Source organism: Clinocottus analis, unplaced genomic scaffold, assembly GCF_023055335.1.
Source record: "Clinocottus analis isolate CAN_PGR_092001 unplaced genomic scaffold, fCliAna1.0.p SCAF_38, whole genome shotgun sequence".
In the NCBI taxonomy this organism is placed as follows: domain Eukaryota; kingdom Metazoa; phylum Chordata; class Actinopteri; order Perciformes; family Cottidae; genus Clinocottus; species Clinocottus analis.
The window spans coordinates 1,072,079-1,094,198 of record NW_027176131.1 but is presented as its reverse complement, the minus strand read 5'-3'; the positions used below and the strand labels follow the sequence as shown (position 1 = coordinate 1,094,198).

General features: G+C 42.4%; 1 protein-coding gene, 1 long non-coding RNA gene and 2 other non-coding genes across 4 annotated transcripts; 1 reads left to right on the top strand and 3 right to left on the bottom strand.

Moving 5' to 3' along the window:
- Positions 1 to 325: 325 nt before the first annotated feature.
- Positions 326 to 2,906, bottom strand: LOC137799774 (uncharacterized). Its single transcript, XR_011079447.1, has 4 exons — positions 2,878 to 2,906; positions 2,267 to 2,386; positions 1,800 to 1,933; positions 326 to 708 (listed from the first exon to the last, which is right to left on the bottom strand). It is a non-coding gene; the product is annotated as an uncharacterized lncRNA (long non-coding RNA).
- Positions 1,511 to 1,639, bottom strand: LOC137799800 (small nucleolar RNA SNORA3/SNORA45 family). Its single transcript, XR_011079456.1, has one exon. It is a non-coding gene; the product is annotated as a small nucleolar RNA SNORA3/SNORA45 family (small nucleolar RNA).
- Positions 2,026 to 2,154, bottom strand: LOC137799799 (small nucleolar RNA SNORA3/SNORA45 family). The gene has a single exon (XR_011079455.1). It is a non-coding gene; the product is annotated as a small nucleolar RNA SNORA3/SNORA45 family (small nucleolar RNA).
- Positions 2,907 to 11,538: 8,632 nt separating the features above from the next.
- LOC137799739 (rhombotin-1-like) lies at positions 11,539 to 20,986 on the top strand. The gene is made up of 5 exons (XM_068596548.1): positions 11,539 to 11,842; positions 12,274 to 12,487; positions 16,997 to 17,122; positions 17,451 to 17,559; positions 20,372 to 20,986. The coding sequence occupies exons 1-4, from the start codon at positions 11,818 to 11,820 to the stop codon at positions 17,554 to 17,556; spliced, it is 471 nt and encodes a 156-aa protein (XP_068452649.1). The 5' UTR covers positions 11,539 to 11,817; the 3' UTR covers positions 17,557 to 17,559; positions 20,372 to 20,986.
- Positions 20,987 to 22,120: the final 1,134 nt, after the last annotated feature.

Below are 22,120 nucleotides of genomic sequence, written 5' to 3'. Positions count from 1 at the left end.
TGAAACATGGTTGTTACAGGAGCTGCCTTCAAATACACAGAAACATTAACTTCCTGTTAGATCTGTAAGCTACTTGTTTACAGACCTCGTTCAGCTTTATTCATGCATTTAAAAATATATATATTTATGTGGAAATTTATGTAGAAATGTGTGTAGCTGCATTCTTTGATCTTTTTAAATGTCTGCCAGTGAATCACATTGCTGCTTGTTTTGATAAGTTATATAAATAAACTTTATTATCAACCACACAATGCATGTCTTTAGATTAAATGTGTAACTAACGGCCAACAAACAATTGTTAAGTATTACAAACAAAGAAAATAAGGACCTTCCACAACTGTTTATTCAACTTTTGAGTGGTACACTATGGATAAATAATACATCATATTAAAACATATTTTGTTGGCATGCAGCGCATTTACTGTCCTCAGAATGAGTCTTTCAGCTAAGAGCATTATTAGTAAATATGCATAAACATCTCAATTGCAGATTTGTCTGTTATGTTTCATATATCCAAAAGCTTAGCGCTCTCTTTACCTCCCTTATCTGTATAAATGACAACTACACAGACTCAAAGGGTTTCCCTAATAGAAAACAAACTACTTATTATTTAACAAATTAAAAAAAAAAAACGGTAAATTAATGTTTAAAAATAGTCTCCCGTCGATGGCAACTGTCTCCTCATCTCCGCTGTTTGGGTCGATGCATCTGTGAATAGAAATACAAACATTGAATATGAAACTACCTTTTTTTATGTTCAACTACATGAAAAATCATCTCAACTCAATGAGATATCAAAACCTTTAAATAGCTTTTGATGAAGCTCCAATATTGATCCACAGAAAGTTCGGTATGAAGCGGAGGAGGAGCTCTTCACATTACTTTCAGTAATCAGAGTATCTCACGTACATTCTTGCTTTTCTTTTTATCCACAGTAACACACTTTGTACATTTTACTAAGTAAAAATGGAATGACTTGTATTTCCAGTGAAAAAAGAAAACATTTCCCCGTTTAAATCCTGTTTCAATTGTCCACGTATCTGTTTTCTCACGCGATAATCAGCTGTTGGCAATCGATCAAAAGCAATTAAATAAGGTAAAGCTGTCTCGTGTTGTGTCACACACACTCTCTCTCACACTCTCTCACACTCTCTCTCTCACACACACACACACACACACACACACACACACACACACACACACACACACCTGTTTTTTTAAAGGCAACACATAAGTAAAACTTATGGAAGTTCATTCCTAACACACAAAAAAAGACGAAAAAAAAAAGGAAAAAAAAAAAATTAGGGACCCAAAAAAAAAAAATTAGGACCAATTTTTTTTTTCTTCTTTTCGTTGACGAAAATGAAAAACAAAAACAGTTTAGGACAAAAAAAAAAAAAAAAAGTTGATTTTTTTGTCCTAAATTTTTGTGTGTGTGTGTGGCGGAAATGGGCTTCCATAAAAACTTAAACCAGAGAGTTCAGAGTCAATTCACCAGAATGCATTAAACTATTGTAACTGATCATGTGGCCGGCTGACCTACAAAGAGCCAGTCGGTGAATAGGAGCAGTCTTCAGTCTAAGAGTACTCTAGCACACCGAGACAATGAGAGATGTCAAGGCGAGACTCTAGTCTCTACAGCAAAACACACACTGAACAGATACTGAGACATGGAGGTTAAAAGGAAAACTGCAAGTAGTGTGTCAGAACATGACAGCTCAAGCGACTTACCCGTCTGCAGGATGGATAATGACGACAATGAATTTACATGCACACAAAGCCTACAAGACAAAACTTACCCTCATCAGAGTTTGTGAACACAAACGTCAGCAGATCCTCATGACGTCATCACTGCAGAATCCAGAGTCCTTAAAGTTCATCCACACAGACGTCTTCAGGTTTTGGTCTCATCTTCACTTCCTGGAGTTTCCATCTAAACATGCATCAGGAGACAGAAAGACAGAATCAGATATATGACTCTGAAATTATTCCACTACTGCAAGAACAAATGATCTAAAAACTAAATGTTGTGACTGATCATGTGGCCGGCTGACCTACAAAGAGCCAGTCGGTGAATAGGAGCAGTCTTCAGTCTCAGAGTACTCTAGCACGCCGAGACAATGAGAGATGTCAAGGCGAGACTCTAGTCTCTACAGCAAAACACACACTGAACAGATACTGAGACATGGAGGTAAAACGACAACTACAAACAAACATGAAGTGTGTCAACACACAGGGTTAACACAACAGATAATGCAGCACTTACTCATCTGTCACAGTTGATTGTGTGTTGATGGGCACCACCAGCATTACCACGACCTCCAGGAAGACCGTGTCCGTGGCTGACGTGAACCCTGAGCCTCCTGGTCTTGGTCTTCTTGATGGGCTGTTATGAAAAAAAGATTTGGTATCGATTAGAATAAATACAGAGAGTCAAATATACATCACCGGCAGTCGGAGCTAGCAAGCTAGCTGGGTTGATTAGCCAGACAGCTTTTTACGTTACTTACGTTACTTTACGGCAGACTTTTTACGTCTACAACGTTCAACGTTTAGCGCGTTTTTACCGGGTGCTTTTGCTTTTAAACCCGAGGCTTTATTAGACATTATTATTATTACATTATTTATAGATGACTGCTGTTCAAGTGTGAGAGTAGAGAAGATATGCTAGCTGGAGGTAGCACGGATAGCACCACAGTACACCGCTCACAAGACCCCAAAATGTTATGAAATCACCGGGAATAACACCCGGTAAATGACCGTAGGAGCTGGCTGCACCGTAAACCTTCACCGGATGACAGTTTATTGTATGGATGAAGAAGGATGGGCATAGATTTAGCTGCATTTCAGAGCACAAGGATCCGTGATAGCACCTACCATCTTGGAGGCTAGTAGGAGGAGGAACGGGATTTTTGAATCTCGCGGTTTTATGCGAGAATGTATGGAGGTAGATTTGTGTCTATTTTACTCGAGCAAAACGCTAAAAAGTAAATTATATCAAAACTCTTTGCTCTCAATTAAAAAAACATCTTCTAACAAATACAAATATTTGCTCTAAAAAAAAAAGTGATCTTAATTAAAAAATCTTTGCTCTAAAAAAATACACTCTAAAAAAAACATTTGAAAAAAAAAAATATAAAAAAATACACTAAAAAAAAAACCTAAAAAAAATACACTTTTTTTTAGCACTTTTTTTTTGAGAGCAAAGATTTTTGATATAATTTACTTACAAACAAGAAATTTGCTCGGGTAAAAAAATCCCCAAGTCTACCTCATGGCGACAAAAGTGCAGAGATACTCACAGCGACGCCCAGTGGTGGACGACGGGAGTGACTTTGTGATTCACTGGAGTACATTTTCTGAAGTACTGCAGCTGAGAGCAATGTTGAAGTACTTGTACTTTACTTCAATTTGAAGGCAAATATTGTTGCCTACTTTTTACTCAATCAAATACTTATCTTTGTGGAGACAGTTACCGTCAGCGCATGCTTCTCTTTGGAAGCCCAAGTGTTTGTTTATAGTTGATTGTAATACATTATATACTCTCTCTGGTACTTATATTGTTAAATTGGTAAGTCGTTAAAATACCTCGACCTGTACAAAAATGTTGGTATTAACCGTTTAGTCTAATATATTTAGTAAATAGGTCAATTTTATAAACCATGACTTTCAAACTTCATTAGAAAAGCGAATGCATACCAATCAAGGGCATGAACTCAGTCAGTGCTGCATGTGCTTTTTAAATGAAGTTATGTCACAATGTACTGAAAAAAAAAACATTGGCTGCTCCAGAGGAAATTAAAGTTCAACGCTGCTTAACAAGATGCTGTTTTAGTTCTTCAGAAGGGGCTGCTGTTTCACTTTGAGCTCAACTTTAATGAAATGACCACGAGAGGAGGCGTTTCCCTTAAGCCTGCAGGAAAGAGGAATTTCCTGTGTGTTAGCTGCTAAAAATAGCCGGTTTGGAGGCAGGAGAAGTGAGAAATGCACCATTATTACACTGACTTCTGGCCTCCTGAAAGAAAAGGAGTTCCTAAAGTGTCCACTAGATGGCAGCACAAAACATCAGGATCAATTCAGACATAAAGATGCTTGTGACCACTTTGTATTCTCCACTCATTTCTTACAGGTTTTTCTTTTAAGTACTATTCATGGTACAAACAAACACGCATTCATCTATTTAATCAGTATTTAGAGAGAGAAGTCTTATTGAGCTTGTAAAGGGAGACAGTCCCGGACAAAACAACACAACAGGTACAACAATAGAAAAAAACACTAGGATAAGGATAAAGGCACAAACAGACAGCCTGTGTATCTATATATTACTTCTTAGTTTTAAACATGATCCTCTCTTTCATTTCTGTTGGACAAATCAACATTTTCTTTGCAGCATTTTGATGACATCAGCTTTTTTTCCAAGTTGAATTCATTTCGTGGTTTTTGATCAAAATTGTCTCTCCTGATTGCTCGGCGCATCAAGAGGGGGGATATTTATTTGGGTGAAGAGCCGACAGGAAGCACTTCTGCCTCCTCGTGTTCATCATCATCCTCATCATCATCATCCTCATCATCTCTGCAGGAGTCATGTTGGTACTTGTTTGGAATCAGAGAATGAGGCGAACGCTTCCCTCAGCCACCGTTTCCACATTTAAACATCCTTTTATGTACAGCTTATATTATCTTGCACGCACTATAAAGCTTTTTATGTTTTAAGCTTTTAAACCAATGACCCCTGAGATTCATTTCTCCTCTCTATAAAGTTCATGAAAGACATTTTCTCTTCTAGTAAAAAAGAAAAGAGGAAAAATCCTTTGCCACGCAGGGGAAGTCATGCATTTTACATTTCCAGCTGCAGCAACAGCGGCTTGCTTTGAATAGAGAGAGGAGCTCTGGAGCTGGAAGGAGGTAAAGAGAGACATCCCATCGCCACCTGCTGAGTTTGATTGACAGTTAATTTCTGCAGAAACACCGCTGGCATTAACAAAGATGTCAGCAAAATAAAAGGAGGAACGTGTGAATCTGTAACGGCACAAAGATGCTCGTCATATCAACTCCTTCATCTCCTCCATCCTGCTCTTCGTCCCTCGTCTGCTTCATTTTCTGTAAGCGGGAAGCGGAGTGCAGACGGATGGAGACAGAACCTCCGAGCGTGGCCTCGTAGCTTCAGGTCAGTGATCTTATTCGGCCCCTGCGTGGAGGAAGAATTGGTTTTGGCTGGAACCCGAGGAGAAAAAAAAATCATCTGAACCAAAGGGGATTGGATGCTGCTGTGACACACGGCGAGAGCCAATCAGAGAGGCCATCGATCAGTTCCCCTTAATCTCACAGCTGGTGAGCACATCCCCACTCCAATCTAAAAACTCTGCAGCTTACTCAGACTGACAGGGGATTGGACGGCGTCCAAAGACCTGGACCTTCAACTGAAATGGATCCCGAGAGCCACCACATCCAACAGGCCCGTGTTGTCCGAGCTGCTTCCTTAAAATATGTGGAAACAATTTGTCTGGGTGGTGAAAAAAATGATCGTTTGTTACTCATTCAAGGAAAAGAAAAGGATACAGGGGAATTTATTCTAATAAAACATGTGTTCTCCTCCTGTAATCTCGAGGAAAACATGACGTGAACACCAGCTTGTATGATTTGCTCGAGGGCACTTTCTTCTCTTTTTTGTTGTTGCCGTGCACTGTGTGTCATGCTGCATGAGTGCACACGGTGATTGCTTGCTGGATGTTTAATATATGCAGCTTCTGAAGAGTTTTTCTGAAAATGTGACATCCAGTCCTTGGAAAGATGTGACCCATCCTCCTGTTAGAAGAAGCACGGAGGTGAAAAAGTGGACATATTTTTGTGGAGTTACATCTGGTTTTATGAAACATTGATTGAATGTAAAGCAGCTGGTAATCCTCGTCATGTGTTTCATGAATCGCCCGTCGGTCTAGCCGGTGTCCTGCAGGCTCCCGTTACACAAAATGTGATGTCCTGCTGTCTGCGCGCTGAATGCTGCTTTGTGAGACCTCGGTATCCTCTTGCAGCGACGCTGCCAACAAAACTCTGCAAATGAAGTGAATCTGATAAAGAGCTCGATATCACAGAGATGCCCTCTAAAGCTGCTGCAGCCCAATCAGAGCAGACCTCCACGTGCACAGCCGAACAAACACACACAAATTGACGATGACCGAATTCTGACTCCTCTGGTTGTATAGAAGTCTATCTTCTTGTGTTGAAGCTGCATTCTCTCTCCTGACCACCAGGGGGGCGACTCCTCTGGTTGTATAGAAGTCTATGCTTCATGTGTTAAAGCTGCATTCTCTCTCCTGACCACCAGGGGGCGACTCCTCTGGTTGTATAGAAGTCTATCTTCATGTGTTGAAGCTGCATTCTCTCTCCTGACCACCAGGGGGCGACTCCTCTGGTTGTATAGAAGTCTATATAAGTGACTCTGCTTCTCTTTTGATGTATTCCCTCAGTAAACATTGTAAACATGAGTTTATGTCTCAAGCTGAAGCTCCGCTGGTCAACCTGAGCATCACATGTCTTGCTCAAAGGCACCACAGCAACATGTAAACACTTTGTTTTCTTCTGCCACATTTTCACAGCCAGCCGGGGGATCAAAACAAATAATCTCCTCCCGGCACCTCTTGGGAGTTCAGGTGCCGCTCCATCACAGTCAGAGGACCCTCACTGGGGAAGCACTTTGCCAGAGGAGCTAATATGAAACTGTGATATTTCTGTCTTCCTGCGGATGTCACAAGGTCTTGTTTATCTCCTTTTAGAGGATCCATTTGGAGCCATTTTGTCCAGACTGAGGAACAGGATTTGGTCATGGCTTCTTTGATTCCTCATCTGTTCTTTTTGTGAAAGATATTTAATATCAGTGCTGCATTGTGGGACATCAACTGACAGAGCACTTCCTTCTTGACCTTCCTGAACACGGGGTCCACTTGCTCTGAGATGTGATGGAACGAAGCTCACACAGCCACAGCTCTGAGTCTACACACACAAACACAGGACCTTTACCCAGAAGGCCGCTGGTCTTGTCCCCTGTGAGCGCACGTTGCGTTCCGTTGTTGCGATACGTTGTTGCGATACGTTGTTGCGATACATTGTTGCAATACGTTGTTGCGATACGTTGTTGCGATACATTGTTGCAATACGTTGTTGCGATACGTTGTTGCAATACATTGTTGCAATACGCTGTAGCGATACGTTGTTGTGATACGTTGTTGCGTTTCTTTGTTGTCTTACATTTTTTTACTTTATATGACATCTCAAAACAAGAAGACCGACAACCTTCTACTGATTTTCTTCTCAGCAGTGAATGTAAGAAGAACTAGACGGTGAAAACCAGAGTCGGGCCGATCTTTGAGCGGGAAACATTTTTATTAAACTACAGTAAAACAATCGAGGCGACGGCAGAGAGGTGATGTGGCGTTCTGATGAGAGGACACAAGGTTTGACTCCTCTTTGTCTGACAAAAAGAGAACAACTCTAAATGAAGCGTGTGTTGATGGAAATGTAAAGTAAACATAGGAGGGAGGAAACAGTCTCAGTCGGCAGTCTGTGAAGAAGCAGAAGCGCTTTTTAAATGTGAGACCAGAAGGCCGGGCTGCAGCGGTTCTCTGGTCTTCCTCCTCTAAATTCAGCTGTCACTGTATGAAATGTGCCGCGTGGCCTCTCATGGCATCATATCTGACAAACAGCCCTTCCACACACACACACACACACACACACACACACACACACAAAAACACACTGCCTAAATTTGTCTCTGCCCTTTTCACACAGAGGACACGATGGCGGCGCGAGCAGCAGCAGCAGATGGCTCCCGAAAAAAAAAGAAAAAAAGAGAGAAAAAGGCTTTCCTATTTCCACAGACTCCTAATTAGAGCCCAAACCACAGCTCACCTTTAATGTCGCCCACAGACCGCTTTTAGCGCAATTAGCCTAATGGGGTCCGGGCCTGTGGATGAGCGCGTGATGTTTGGGTCGAGGCCGAGGCGTCGCAGTTTAAGCACGGCCAAATAAAAGGACAAGAGGGGTCTCTTGATGCGGCGCGGAGCCATTTATCACCGCGAGCCGACTGAGGACGAGCCGACTGAGGACGAGCCGACTGAGGACGAGCCGACTGAGGACGAGCCGACTGAGGACGAGGCTCCAGCCGCGAGTACCCGGAGAAGCTATTTAATTAGATGCATTCATAATTGAACTAATTAGCTCCCATGTGTCTCGCAAAACGAAGAGAGAACCCGGAGCTTCACTTGCACCTCATCAACTGATTAATTAGTCGGTTGATCGTTAGCTGTCTTGACGGCCTACATGCGATCAGATGAGAGGGCGGATAATGAGGGGATTGTCGGTCGATGGTGCTGGTTAATTAGTGTGACCTGATCCAGGGGCCATGTTGAACAGTTGTTTACGCCACAGCGTCTAATGAGGAGGATTTACACCCGGTGATCTGTTTGGAGAGCAGTGTTGTTTATGGACCGGCCCCCCCACCATGAAAATCACAATAATGCTCCAATAATCTATCCGCAGGGACTAATGATGTGTCTGTGGTGCTCAAGATTAACTTTTAAATAATGACCTTAACATACTTTGTGGTATTTTGATTCCTAAATCCTCCATATCGTGACGTGCAGCAGGTCTGGGACTCAACAGTGAGCTGCAGGGCTATTTAGACTTCATGCTATTCATATAATCGTCTAATAATACTGCGAGGACGGTGGTCTGTGGTCGGTCTGTTATAGAACTGTGTGGCAGCTTCCATCTGCAGTATTACAATAATATTCAGGAGTATCATAGCTCTCCCTTAAAAGTAACAATACCACAGCGTAAAAGTGGATTTTAAGTACACGTTCAAAGTAACTTTAAGTACCAAAAATATTTAGCAAAGTGCCCCAGAATTATTTTGGTGATTTATTTATATCTAGAATCCTCAAAGTAAGTAGTTGTCAAATAAATGTGGTGGAGTAAAAAGAACAATATTTGTGCCTACAACAGTAGCATACAATAGAAATACTGAAGTAGGCTACCTCAAAATGGTACTGAAGTATAGTACTTGAGTAAATATACTATAAGTACAAGTAACTTCAGCAAAAAGCAAAGAAATAAGCAACAACACGTAAAATGACTTTAAAAATGTGTTTTTTTCACTCCTTTTGGTGGTGAGACCAAACTGACGGATGTCAAAGAAGAAAAAAAAGCAAAGTTACGTAATGTGCCGAGTCTTCGGAGCGATGGTCCAGAAATCCAGGACGTTTTAGGCCGATGACGTCATCGGCAGTGGTTCATATTTTGGCGAGAGATTTCAACGTGACTAGAAAGACGCAGACGACTGACGATCAAATGTGAAGGTAGTTAAAATGTGAAGGAGAGACGACCAGCAGTCTCCCAGAGGGGCTTCAGCAAGTCACAACAATGACATCTAACATACATACGTCATCTCTGGCAGGTGCCTTTCTCTGCCGTCGTCCTTCAATGCAGATCTCAGAGGAGGAAATGTATTTTTTACGGCTCAAACGTACAGAGCCGCTGCTGAAACACGCTGGAACAAATCCGACATGAAGACGTCGCTAACACGGCGGCTTCGGGACAAGAGAAGTGGGAGAAGATCTCGTGAGGCGGCTGTGGGAAAGCCGTCCATGAGCAACACGACTTGATCCTCTAGGATCAAAGCCGTGTGGGAAAAGGCCAAACGTCTGAGTGTGTGCTGCATAATTAGCTTCTTTCAAACCCCTCCCATCACCATCAGAGCAGCCGTCAGCAGCCGGTTTGAGGGTCAATCCTGATTCATCACGACGCTCCCGACGAGCCCTGTGAGCGTCTTTCAGGTCTGGACGGAAGCGAGCGCTCACAGTTTCTGTTTCACGCCAACGAGCAGCGCAGGAGGGTTTTGGTTTCGAACGTTTATAAGAGGAACAACAAGCTAAACCCTCAGCCAACGACGGAGCTTCAACCTGTTGCTCTTAACAGGAAGCTCCTCCTGCGGACAAACCAAAACCACTTCAGGTACTTAGACTATTCCCTAAAACAATGAAAACCCCCCTCTGCACTTTATCCGGATGGTACGGTCCAATCCCCTCCGCTGTCCCGCCCCTGATGGCGGTTTGGACACATGACCTGCAGGTAACATGGAGGCTCATTTACAAACATTTTGTTATGCGACGTCACATATGAACTATAAAATGTATTTGAATGTGTCCTCACATAACTTTTGTTAGCTTGTTAGAACGCTATACCCATACTTCTCAGTGTTAAAGGTACTTTATTAAGTCATTTTATCAAGTACCAATATGAGATACTTGTACTTCACTTTAGTATTTCCATTTTATACTACTTTATACTTCTACTTAGTGCACGGACGAGCTCACAGCCGCTGCTCAAACAAATATCAGCTGATATCGGCATTAAGTTTCCCCCTAAACACTGTGAACACTTTGCATTGTCGGCGCCAATAACTTCCAGCCAATCAGCCGTCGCCATGTTGAGAAGCAATAGAAGTGCCCCCAATCTTGTTTAGAGCACTTTGAGTATATTTCAACCCTTATACTTTGTATTTTTTTAAAAATACTTCCAGTATTACATAGTATTTTACACCATAGTGTAAAACAAAAATCTTAGTGGGCTACTTCTTCCATCAGATAATGACGTAGCTAACGTAGTCATTTAATAACATGTATAGCTATGAAAGTTTTTCTCACTTATAGTCCAATAAACCTATAATTACACAGTAGTCACACCATGTGACACGCAACACCTGAAACACAACAAAGACACGTACAAAATAAATAAATAAAAACATACCACATCAGACCTTAGTGAACACAAAGGCATTCATGTTCACCTCCCTTGAAGCCAGACGAGGTGGATTTTGTGATATCTGGTGATCGACGCGTAATCTCGCGAGATCTCGCGAGACTCCAGCTGCCAATCGAGGCAGACTTTAACGGCATTTTTGCAACAGTACAAATGTGTATTGTGAGCCTCGTCTACGTTTGTCACAAAGAAGACTAAGAAAAAAACACAAGTGCACAAGAATACACTGAACATACGTCACACACACACGCGCGCGCGATGTGAACGCGCGCCGTAAAAGGCGCCGCGCGCATCTGGCGCGCTGAAAAGCCGCTGCTTTGACTACCAGGCGCCCTGCAGATAATTGGTGTCCTTGGAGTTGAATAAGCTCATTCTAAAGCACCTCAGGCCCGGCTGTCCTGGTGTGTGACTGTCTATTGAATAATTGATTCAGAGAGGGAGGGGGCGGGGCCTATCACATCTCAGCATAATGACTTTATATAATTAGCACGCAGGGTTTGGAAAAAAAAAAACCAACACATTTGAGTGTGGGAGTTTTTTTGTGGAGGAGAGAGAGAGAGAGAGAGAGAGAGAGAGAGAGAGAGAGAGAGAGAGAGAGAGAGAGAGAGAGAGGGGAGGTCTGTGAGGAGGCTCAGTCCGTGCAGAGCAGCTCATCTGCGGGCAGCAGCCGTGCAGAGACACACACGCTTCTGCACTGATCAGCTGAGATAAGGACTCCTCTCCTGCCGGACAGGTGATGTTCATATAGATGAATATACACCTATATGAATATATATGAACAGACCAGGAGACGCTGCTTTCATCCGTCCGCGGAGCGATTATTATTTCACCGGGAAAAGCGACTCGATGCTGTTTTCTTTTGGCTTTCTGCGCGGTAATGAGGAGCCGAGCTGAAGTTTGAGCCCTCTTGTTGTTTATTATCGCTCTTCTGGGTTGTTGTTGTTGTTTTTCTTCTTCGTCTTGACGGGTCTCTTGTTGTTGGATTGTTTCACTCCCCCATAAATGATGGTGCTGGACAAGGAGGAGAGTAAGTAGAGGACTGAGATACACTCTTCTTATTTTGAATCTGTATTTCTATATAAGTTTTTTTTTAAAGGATTGTGTGCAGCATGACATGCATTGAAATAAAAGACTGCAGGGAACAGATTTTCATGTCAAACTTAAGAAATACTTTTATGATGATTAATGAGGAAGTTGGCTCCTCCCTATCAGAAAACTACTGTTGTATTCAGACAAGAACATGAGTTATATTGTTATAAAAGATCACACAGTGACCCTACATGGTTATTGCATTGTTAATTAACTGCTATGAACCATAGTGTGTGATAATAATGCATAATGCTCTGTACTATTTCTACCTCTTTGATCATTTCAACAGTGTATAAATCCAGTTGACGACCATCTTTCTAGTCCAGCCTCATCCCGTCTCTCTGTACTTTGTCTCTCGCTGGTTTCCAGGCGTGTCCCTCGTGTCCCTCCAGTCCAGAGAGAAGCCGCGGGGCTGCGCCGGCTGCAACGGGAAGATCCGGGACCGCTTCATGCTGCAGGCCTTGGACCGGTACTGGCACGAGGACTGCCTGAAGTGCGCCTGCTGCGACTGCCGCCTGGGCCGGGTGGGCTCCACCCTCTACACCCGGGCCAACCTCATCCTCTGCCGCAGGGACTACCTGAGGTAAGCCCCCACCAATCCCCTCCGACAGGTGCGTCTGGACTGAGGGTGACCCCATGGTGGGGGGGGGGGGGGGGCGTTCATGTGCAGCTTCAAAGCAAAAAACACTGCTGTCAAGTGCAGCGTTTGCAGGGTGTTGATCACATGAAGCATCCAGAGGGAGCTGAAGCAGACTGGAGATCCACTCCGGATAAAAAACAGCCCGTGCAGAAAAATGTGGGACCACAAGGTATATATATATATATATATATATATATATATATATATATATATATATATATATATATATATATATATATATATGTATATATATGAAGTGGAAACTGAGAGCCTCTATTAACAACAGCAGGACGTGGATGTGGACACAGGTGATTTTATCTTGAGAAATGTACAAATACAATAAAGCCCACGGCGAGAAACAACGAAGCGGGACGTTTTGTCCCAAGTGGCTGACTGTGTAAACCAACAACCTTCAGGCTGATTTACTGAAGCTTTCAGTAGAAACTATACGCAGAAGGTGTGTCATATTTCTTAGAGATACTGAAAAACAAGTCCAAGCATGTTTGACCCCCGTACCTGTTTGGATGAGCTACTTGAGGCTATTTTGAGTCATCGCATTGTTTATTTTTTAAAAAGTTTTGTGGACATGTACTTATCTGCCTTCTGCTGTACCTGAAGAAGGGTTTTATCTCGCAGTCATGTAGTTTACCTATTTATTAGATGATAAACAAGGTACACAACAGTGTATTTAATAATGCAACAGTATGCAACATTAGCTCGATGATGTTAAAGAGCCAGTGTGGAGGCCTTCTGGGTAAAATAATGTTCATAACTATGTTTTCATTACCGTATCATCAGTGGAAACTAGGCATCGGTGTGTTTTCGTCCTCTTAGAATGAGCCGATCAGGTCCACCATGTTTCTACAGTAGCCCAGAACGGACAAACCAAAGCAAAGCTTCTGCGTTTCTTTTAAGCCACGTCGTTCTGCGGCCTTCGCTTGCTGTCGTGTGAGCGACGCGTCAGCAGCGTGATGACGGCGTGGACGGCCTCTGAGCGGCTGAACAACAATCTGCAGTCTTGGAAAGAGAGGATTGTTGTTTTCTTCTGATAGATGTTCTTCTCGATAACAACCCTCTTTCACTCTACTGACAAGTGAAACTCAAGAATGTTGCGCGACAGAGATCATCATAACGGCTATTTCTTTTTTTTCCACGAGCCCGACAGTTTGCCTTTGAAGACCGTGAAAGAATTCCACTCATGCAGCGAGAACTTCACAAGATTAAATGATCTGCAACCACACGGCTTGATGCGTTAAAATCCTCCACGCTGCACCGCTGAGGACGAGTTCAGCTCGCTAATTAAGTAACTTTGACGGTTAGCTTAGCGTAGCGAACTAACCGACTTATGGAATAGCTAAATATTAAAAAACACACTCATTTGCTTTCTTGCAGAGAGTTATAGAAGAGAAGATTGATACCACGCTCATGTTTTGCACCGTGATTATGAAACTGGAGACGGCAGCCGGTTAGCTTAGCGTAACGACAGCTAGCCGGGCTAGCTCTGTCGACAGGCAAGTTGCCTCAGAAGAAGGGTTTTGCGGCGCAGCAGTAGTTACAAGATGCATAAAGATCTCACAAGTCAGCATGAGAGGTGGGAGGGAAGTGGCTTTAGCTAGCATTACAAGAGCGTTGTAGGCTAGCTGTTTCCCTCTGTTTACAGTATTTTATGCTAAGCTAGGTCAACTCGTCTCCTGGCTCCAGTGGCATATTTAGTGGTATCAGTTTCTTAACTACTTTTGCTCTAAGTAGTTCATTGAAGTGTCTCCTGTGTGTGTACTTGAAGTATTACAGGAGGTTTACTACACTTCAAAACACTCTTCACATGAGGATGAATGTTTTCAGCTCCGTCTGAACTCAACCTCCAGTCCCACGTGGATCACAACGCAATGATTTTATGAATACGTCTTGTGTTGAAAACACTTTCAAACAGTCTTCTGACTATGAATCACTCGCACAACAAAACTAAACCCCCGGCACCAAAACTTATGCGGCCTCCATTTCTTTTTTTTTCTTTGTTGCCTGAAATAACGACGTCTGGTGTGTGAGGTCAGCAGGAGAACTCCTGATATCTCGGCCACATTGCTGAACTCATGTGTTAGTCTCATGTACGATCCAGCTGGATTTGGTTGGAGCTAAGTCTCTCATTAGCTGCGCTGCACTTAAGAGACCAAAACCCCTTTTGACAGTTAAATTGGCTAGATTGCCTCCTGTTTTCCTCATCATTGTGAGGGTGCAGACCAAAAAGCCTTTGAAGAGCGGGATTAAAACCATGTGATTTCTTTTAATTGGACCATTAGTAGAGAATTAGCATTGAGCTCCGTTGCCTCGTTAAGGAGGAGGAAGAAGAAAAAAAAGAGGAGGAAAAAAAAAAAGCCCACCAGGTGCCCGCTCAGGACGGAGGCTCGTTAGATCAGAACATTTGGTTAATTAGGACGCGCTTTTGTTCTGGCCACTCGTTTGATGACGTTCTTTCATTCGTCGTGTGAAGCTCTGGGAGACGCATGCTCTCTCTTTTCCTCCCTCCTTTTTTTTCGGTGTGGATGTCGTTTTTCATAGCTGTTGCTCACCAAAAACCTCCTTTTTTCCTTCCTTCTTTTCCTCTCTGGCCTCTAATGGAATATGGAAATCAGCAGCGGCAACTTATCTCCATGTGTGTCAGGCCTTCAGGGAGACGTTTTGTTCGTTTCCCTCAGAGGTGAACGAGAGGTGAAGCAATCTGCTGCTGGTCAGCGCCGAGTCACCCAGCAGTTAAAAACAACACGGGTTTGTTCTCAGGTAGCGTGAGGACAAAGTGCAAATGCTGACGGGTGAATGGTTAGTTTTAAAAAAGTAATAGATTGACTCACATTCTTACCTCTGAAGGCAGCTTGAGAGTCATAAAAAACACCCATCTGGCTCTTAAAGTAATGACATTTTCATAGAAATTGACATTTTCACATCAGTGAATCTGCCTTTTATCAGCCGCTGATACAAAGCAACAACTTATAAATCCAGTTTAATAAAGCTTTTACGTTTGACAAATGCAACAAGCATTTTTAGGTTTTCCTGCAGCAACAACAGTTTTGTTTAGAAGCCGTAAAAAAACACATAAAAGTAATAATCCTGCTTATTGGTGAATGTTAATGGCTCTCTGCATCACATTCACCTGAACTGAGCCACACACACGTTGTAAAAGACGTTCTTGCATTTTTAAGTAACACCCCCACACACACATATTTCTAGATGAGATGGGTTCAGAGATTGCCGCACACAATTTAAAATAGTTACGAAGAAAGGAATTAGGAACACATTAGCTGCCAGATGGTAATTAATGAAACCCTATTAAGTAGTTCCTGAATAACTCTGGATCTGGGTCAAAATAGATAATAAGGAGATGCTGGAGAACAGACGCTGGTTATGAAACCGTACGAGAGGATTAGCTTCCTCGATATCTGAGTGTGTTTATGAATATATAAACGTGTTGCAATGTATCAAGGTAGCTAACATTAAGCTAGCTAACTACTGCTGCAATGATCGTAGCTAGGTGCTAGCTAGGCTAGCTGTAGGTGTTACTTAAAAACAGCTTGCAGCAGACTGAAAGACCTCAACAACTAGTGGAGGAATCTTGTGCAGACGTTCATGTTCCCCAGAAGATGAACCCTGCTGACTTTTGTGATCCTTTTTTTTTTATCTCGCACCGCCATGTTGTTTTTAGGGTTTTTCGAGCTAAACGCCTCCACAGCTTCTGGATGATTGCTATTCAATTTGGTTCCAACGTTGACGTTCCCCAAAAGGAAGAATCCCTCAACTCTCCGCCCTCGAGGAAACATTCAAATACTTTGGTTTATGGCCAAAGGCCTGCATTGTGTTGGATGCAAATTAGCAAACGCTAAGCTAGCATTGTACCTGCTAAACATCAGAACGTCAGCATTGTCGTTGTGAGCCGGTCCCGCTCATGAGCTAACGTTGGTTTTTACTGATAAAACTCAATGTTACTGGATTTAACTGCCAACGATAGCAGCTTTGCATATTATTTTGGGGCCTCTGGATTGTTGACACTGCTGCAGTTATCTTTCACTGCGTGGTTAGAAATGTCTCCGACTCAGAATTACAACCACGAGGCTGATGAGAGCGTCCCCCCGGCCGCCTGGCTGCTCTTAATTACAAACAAAATCCATACAATATGACGGAAGCGCTGCAGCAGCAATAAACCAGCAAATAATCTGCAGGAGGCGCAGTGCAGTTTATCACTTTAAAATAGTGTTATTTGCAGAAAAAGCTGCACGATTGAGCAACATCCGAGATGCGGCTGCAGGGTCCCGTTGAACTACTTTTCAAGCTCGTCCTCTTTTATTTGTATTATCACCGTGTGTGTGTGTGTGTGTGTGTGTGTGTTTCTCCCTCTCTTGGCTGAAATCTATCTTAAGTGCGTCCAGACTAAAGGTCTGCTTGTCGCCCTCTTCCCCTCCGCAGGCTCTTCGGGGTGACGGGGAACTGTGCCGCCTGCAGTAAGCTGATCCCCGCCTTTGAGATGGTGATGAGAGCCAGAGACAACGTCTACCATTTAGACTGCTTCGCCTGTCAGCTCTGCCGCCAGAGGTAAGATTAGGGGAGCAATTAGCCGGGGAGATCAAATTCAGTTGACTTTATCTTATGGGAGGTGCACTAGTGAGCTCACCGGTCATTACGAGCACATAACCAATGCATTATAATCAGAACGTGATGAGGTTCGCGACCCTCCAGGGGGTTGAAAACTTTGTATATCACTCGGATTGTTAATCAGCCGGCAATCATGCAAGATTAATTTTCTGATTATCATTGCGGTGCAGAAAATACGCCTGAAATGCTCCTCCGGGAGCTCACGCTTCACTTCGGCTCGGGCAAACAAACCGAGACCCAGATCCATATTTTTATATTCTCTCTGCAGATTTTGCGTGGGAGACAAGTTTTTTCTCAAGAACAACATGATCCTGTGCCAGCTGGACTATGAAGGGGGTCATCTCAACGGCAGCGCGGAGAGGCAGCCTCAGTAAGAGGTAACATTCTGATGATGACGAATTACAGTCTCGGGCCGCCGCTCTTGACGGCTTGAACTAACACATTCGCCGGATATCTGGAAGATACACAAGTGAGCTCGCAAAAAACATCACCCCAAATACGAGAGTATTAAAACCAAAGGCCGCTGACATTATCATCCCCAGATAAGTTGCAGCATATCATCTTTGAAAAAAGGGCTGCAGAATGTGACACTTAGTCCAGAGGCAGTTTGGGAAAAAGGATTGAATCCATTTGACACAATACTGCATGAACTCCTGAGAGTTCCTTACAGTCTCTCAGTGAAATGGATGAGTTTCACCTTTTTATATCGGCAAAAAAGATGGTTATCAACAGTTTAAACTGATAAAGGAGCTTTAATTTAAACAGGGTTTGAAGCAGACTTGTCCTCATGCAACTGTTCTCCTGGAAAGTAATAAAGTAATGCGCTATAATTTATTGTGACGTTGATTTATTTGTGCTTTGTATTTGTAACTTTTGCAGTTATCTTAAACCAAACTATCCTCTTCTTCTAGACTTAACCAAGTCATTGTGTTGCTTCACCGCGGGGCCTGCACAGGCGCACTGATCGCTTGTGTTGCTGGAAACTTTGTTGTGAAACGCACAAAAGATTAAGTAACACATTGTTTAAAGCTGCAGTAACATAACTTGTCTGCTTAAATCTCTACTGCATATTATTTTATATCAACACTTGACAAATGAATACCGTAAAAGTCGGGTTACAAGCCGCTAGCTTGCTACAGCGGGGCGCTAGCAGCAGCACTAGCTTGCTACAGGGGGAGCTAGCAGGAGCGCTAGCTTGCTACAGGGGGAGCTAGCAGCAGCGCTAGCTTGCTACAGGGGGAGCTAGCAGCAGCGCTAGCTTGCTACAGCGGGGACAACCACCGAAGCTAGCAGCGGCTTGTAACCCGACTTTTACGGTTCGTGGAAGGGGAAACCATAAACTATTATTATCAAACTCCACAGCGCTACGCAGCTCTTCAGCCTCTTTTAGCTCATCGTTTTGGGTTTAAGGTGAATTTACCGCTCATGCCAACTTTGAACATCAGATTGTGGATTTCCGGTTTAAAAGCAAAATCGTTTTCTAACCAAAAAAACAAAAGCAGGACTTGTGAAGTTCAGATCTTGGTTTGTTCTTCGTCCTTTTGCCGCGTGAAATAAACAGTTTCTTCTATTTAAATCTCCTTTTCTTCAAACAGTTGCTTCTCCTCGAGGCCACCGAGTCGCCTCAGGATTTAAACACAGCCGAAGGCTTTCTTTAAAAGCTCTAAACAGAAGACACATAAATCCTGTGGGAGTCGGGCTCTTCCTCTCATGGAGCCTCTTGGACGGGCGTGAGCGGAGGCTTCGAGGCTTCGAGGCTTCAAGGCTTCGATGCTTCGAGGCTTTGAGGCTTTGAGGCTTCGAGGGCAGATGACAGAAGTTTGAAAGCAAGTGCAGCAGCAGCAGACGCCACAAAATCCACAGTTATGAAGGTTTCAGGGTTTGATTTCGCTGTCAAAACGCAGCCGGCGGCCCCAACCTGTCATTACGATGCTAACTCATGAAAGACTCGGCTCACGCTCTCTGGGAGCGCAGAGCTTTTCACTTTGGGTTTGTTTTTTAAGTCTTCTGGAGTTCATGTTGAAACCACTTTTGCTTCCTTATTTTCTACAGAAGATTATTGACAGTGCAGCTCACTCCTCTGACAGACGGCCCTGGACTTTAACTGACGTTAAACGTGTTTTATTCCTGTAAAAAAATAACTTCATCACTAAAAAACAACGTAAAACTTGTTCCTCTTCAGGGGAAAGCTAAACTTTCTTTATACGTTTCGATTTGACCGTTACAAACTTCATTTTAGCCGTTAAACGGCGCACTCTGACTTCCGGTTTAACCGTATTTTCCGCCTTCAAAATAAAAGCACTGTACAACAAAACATAAAACCAGATACATTTTGCTTATGGCGGATAGAAACATGCAGCAAAAAACAACACAGTGAGTTACTTACAGTTACATCTTAATGTTAATCTTTACACATCTTTCACTGTGTGTTTAGTTTGTGCATTAAAATAAGATTTTACTTTATAAATGTGGCGTTGAAGGTTTTCTGGTGTTTTCTAAAATGTTCTCTAAAGACTCAAACTGTTGATGTTGGCAGTATTATCGATTTATTTCAACATTTGTCAAAGACTTAATATATGTGACAACAATGTATATTTTTCTAGTCAAATAATGACAATAAAATATTGTTCTGCTTTTATTTTTAATACAACATCTGTGAGATTTAGATGTGAGGACATTTTGCTCCTATACCTGTATTACTTGGCGACATTATATTCTAATCATTCATCTCCTACTCGTATAATACTGAAGTGAAAACAGGGAACGGCACTTTTTTTCTTCTCTAATTGCTAAAAAAACACCATTTCTGAAACTCTAAACTTCGTACTAAACACAGAACATCTCACGTCTCTTGCAGAAACAAACCCTTCTTTCAAAACTGACCCCGTTTGAGCTCTAATTGGTTTCAGGTGTTTTCACAGGTGCATTCTGGGTGCAGGTGATTTATAACGGAGCGAAGGTATTTCACCACAGGCGTTTAGCTTTGAGTGATGCGTCTGACGTCGATAACTGGAGTGTAGTTATTTAAAAACTATGTATATTTGAGATTGTCGAGCTGCAGAAGTGTTTCAATGAGCTTCTGGTTCAGTAAACTGGTCGATAGATGAAGCGACGGGGGTCGATGGTTTCAGTAATCCTTCTTCTTCTTCTTCTTCTTCTTCTCCTTCTCCTCCTCCTCCTCCTCTGTAGATCTGGGCAGGACGGCTGTGAGCCAGTTGGACCGTGAGACTCACAGCGAGCGGCGGCGTCCCGTTTCAACCCGTGGAAACAACACCGACGGGACACATCGGCCACGATTTGAACTCTTTGTTTCAGAGCCGCGTGGAAACTTTCCTGAGAACGTACAACTCTTGGTCAGACGGGCCGGAGATCAGCGGACCTGAAACTGGAGGCCGGGTGGAGGGAAGCCGAGTCATCCGCCTCAGAAAGTACTGAGTTGTCAAAAAGGTCTCGACGGTCGCTGAAACTAACTGAAAGCTTTTTTTTTCTTGCAAATCTGAGGACGGACCGCTTCCCCTCCGCCTCGAGGAAAAGACTCAAACCGAGCGACGCTCTAAAAAACTCTCTGTGGTTTAGTTTTCCGCTCCGATCTCAAGCTGTTTATATTTTTATTTTATTGACTAATTAAACTGAATTTTAATTCAGTTGGTGTGCTCATTATTTATGTGCCGAGATGACTGAAAGATCTGCGGGAGAGGAAGTCATTTAAACGTCCCCTCCAGACATTTTAGAAGAATTATAATGATGATAATGTCTGAAATGTTTAACAAAGTGCTCACCATGAAGACAACAGAGCGCTGCACTGGGTCGAGAAATGTATTTATAATTATGATATTGGATTATTAAAAAGTTATAAAAAACACTATTTGGTTGTGAGTGTACATTATTATATATATATATATATATATATATATATATATATATATATATATATATATATATATATATATATAATATTACACATTTGGGTCAATGACAGCAAAAATAACAGTGCAAAATGATCAAATATGTATAGAAGCCCATTTTTGCCACAAAAGTCATGTTTTTTTTTGTCACTGACTTTTTTTGGGGTTTATAATTATGACTGCTTTTTTTGTCATGACTTTGTTGTTGTCATAATTATGACTTTTTCTTTTTGGTGGAAATGGGCTTCCATAAATATGTGCTGACAGGCTAAAAATTCAGTGGTGGTAATGTACCAAAATACTTTCACTCCAGTACTGTAGTTGAGTACACATTTAAAGTACTTGTACTTCTATTTGAGTCGCTTTTCCAACTCTGTTCCTTCACGCATCCACACAAGTGACATTTCTAGATCATGAGTTCAGCTACAGATTCAGAGCCCGGCGACGTCAACAAGCAAACGTTTGGTTGGGACAACAAAGGAGGACAACATCTGCTGTTGTTGTTTGAGCAGCGTTGGAGCATTGAGAGAAGAAAAAGCATAACTTTCCTCCCCTTCGATGCTTTGATGGGTTGTGGTGTTTGGAACAGACATGTTGCTGCATCCGTGTGAGCATCTGTGTTTACATGCAGTTTTTCTTTCTTTCTTTTTTGTACACAAAAACTGAAAGACTCGTGTTTCCTCATCTATTGCAGAACCGTGAGCGATGCATTGTTTGCTTTACGAGTTTTACGTTCTAAAACACACTTTTTTAAACACTTTAAAAAACTTTACATATATATAAAGTTTTTTTAATATATATATATATATATATATATATTTATATATATATATATACAGTTTTTTAATATATATATATATATATATATATATATATATATATATATATATATATATATATATATATATATATATATATAAAATCATTGAAGTCTTACTGCATTAAAAACACGTAAAGTTTGGCGGTGCGTTTGGCGCCACGGTCCCTTGTCGCCACCTGGCGGTGAAACGCGGCCGTTACAGCCGCGTCGCAC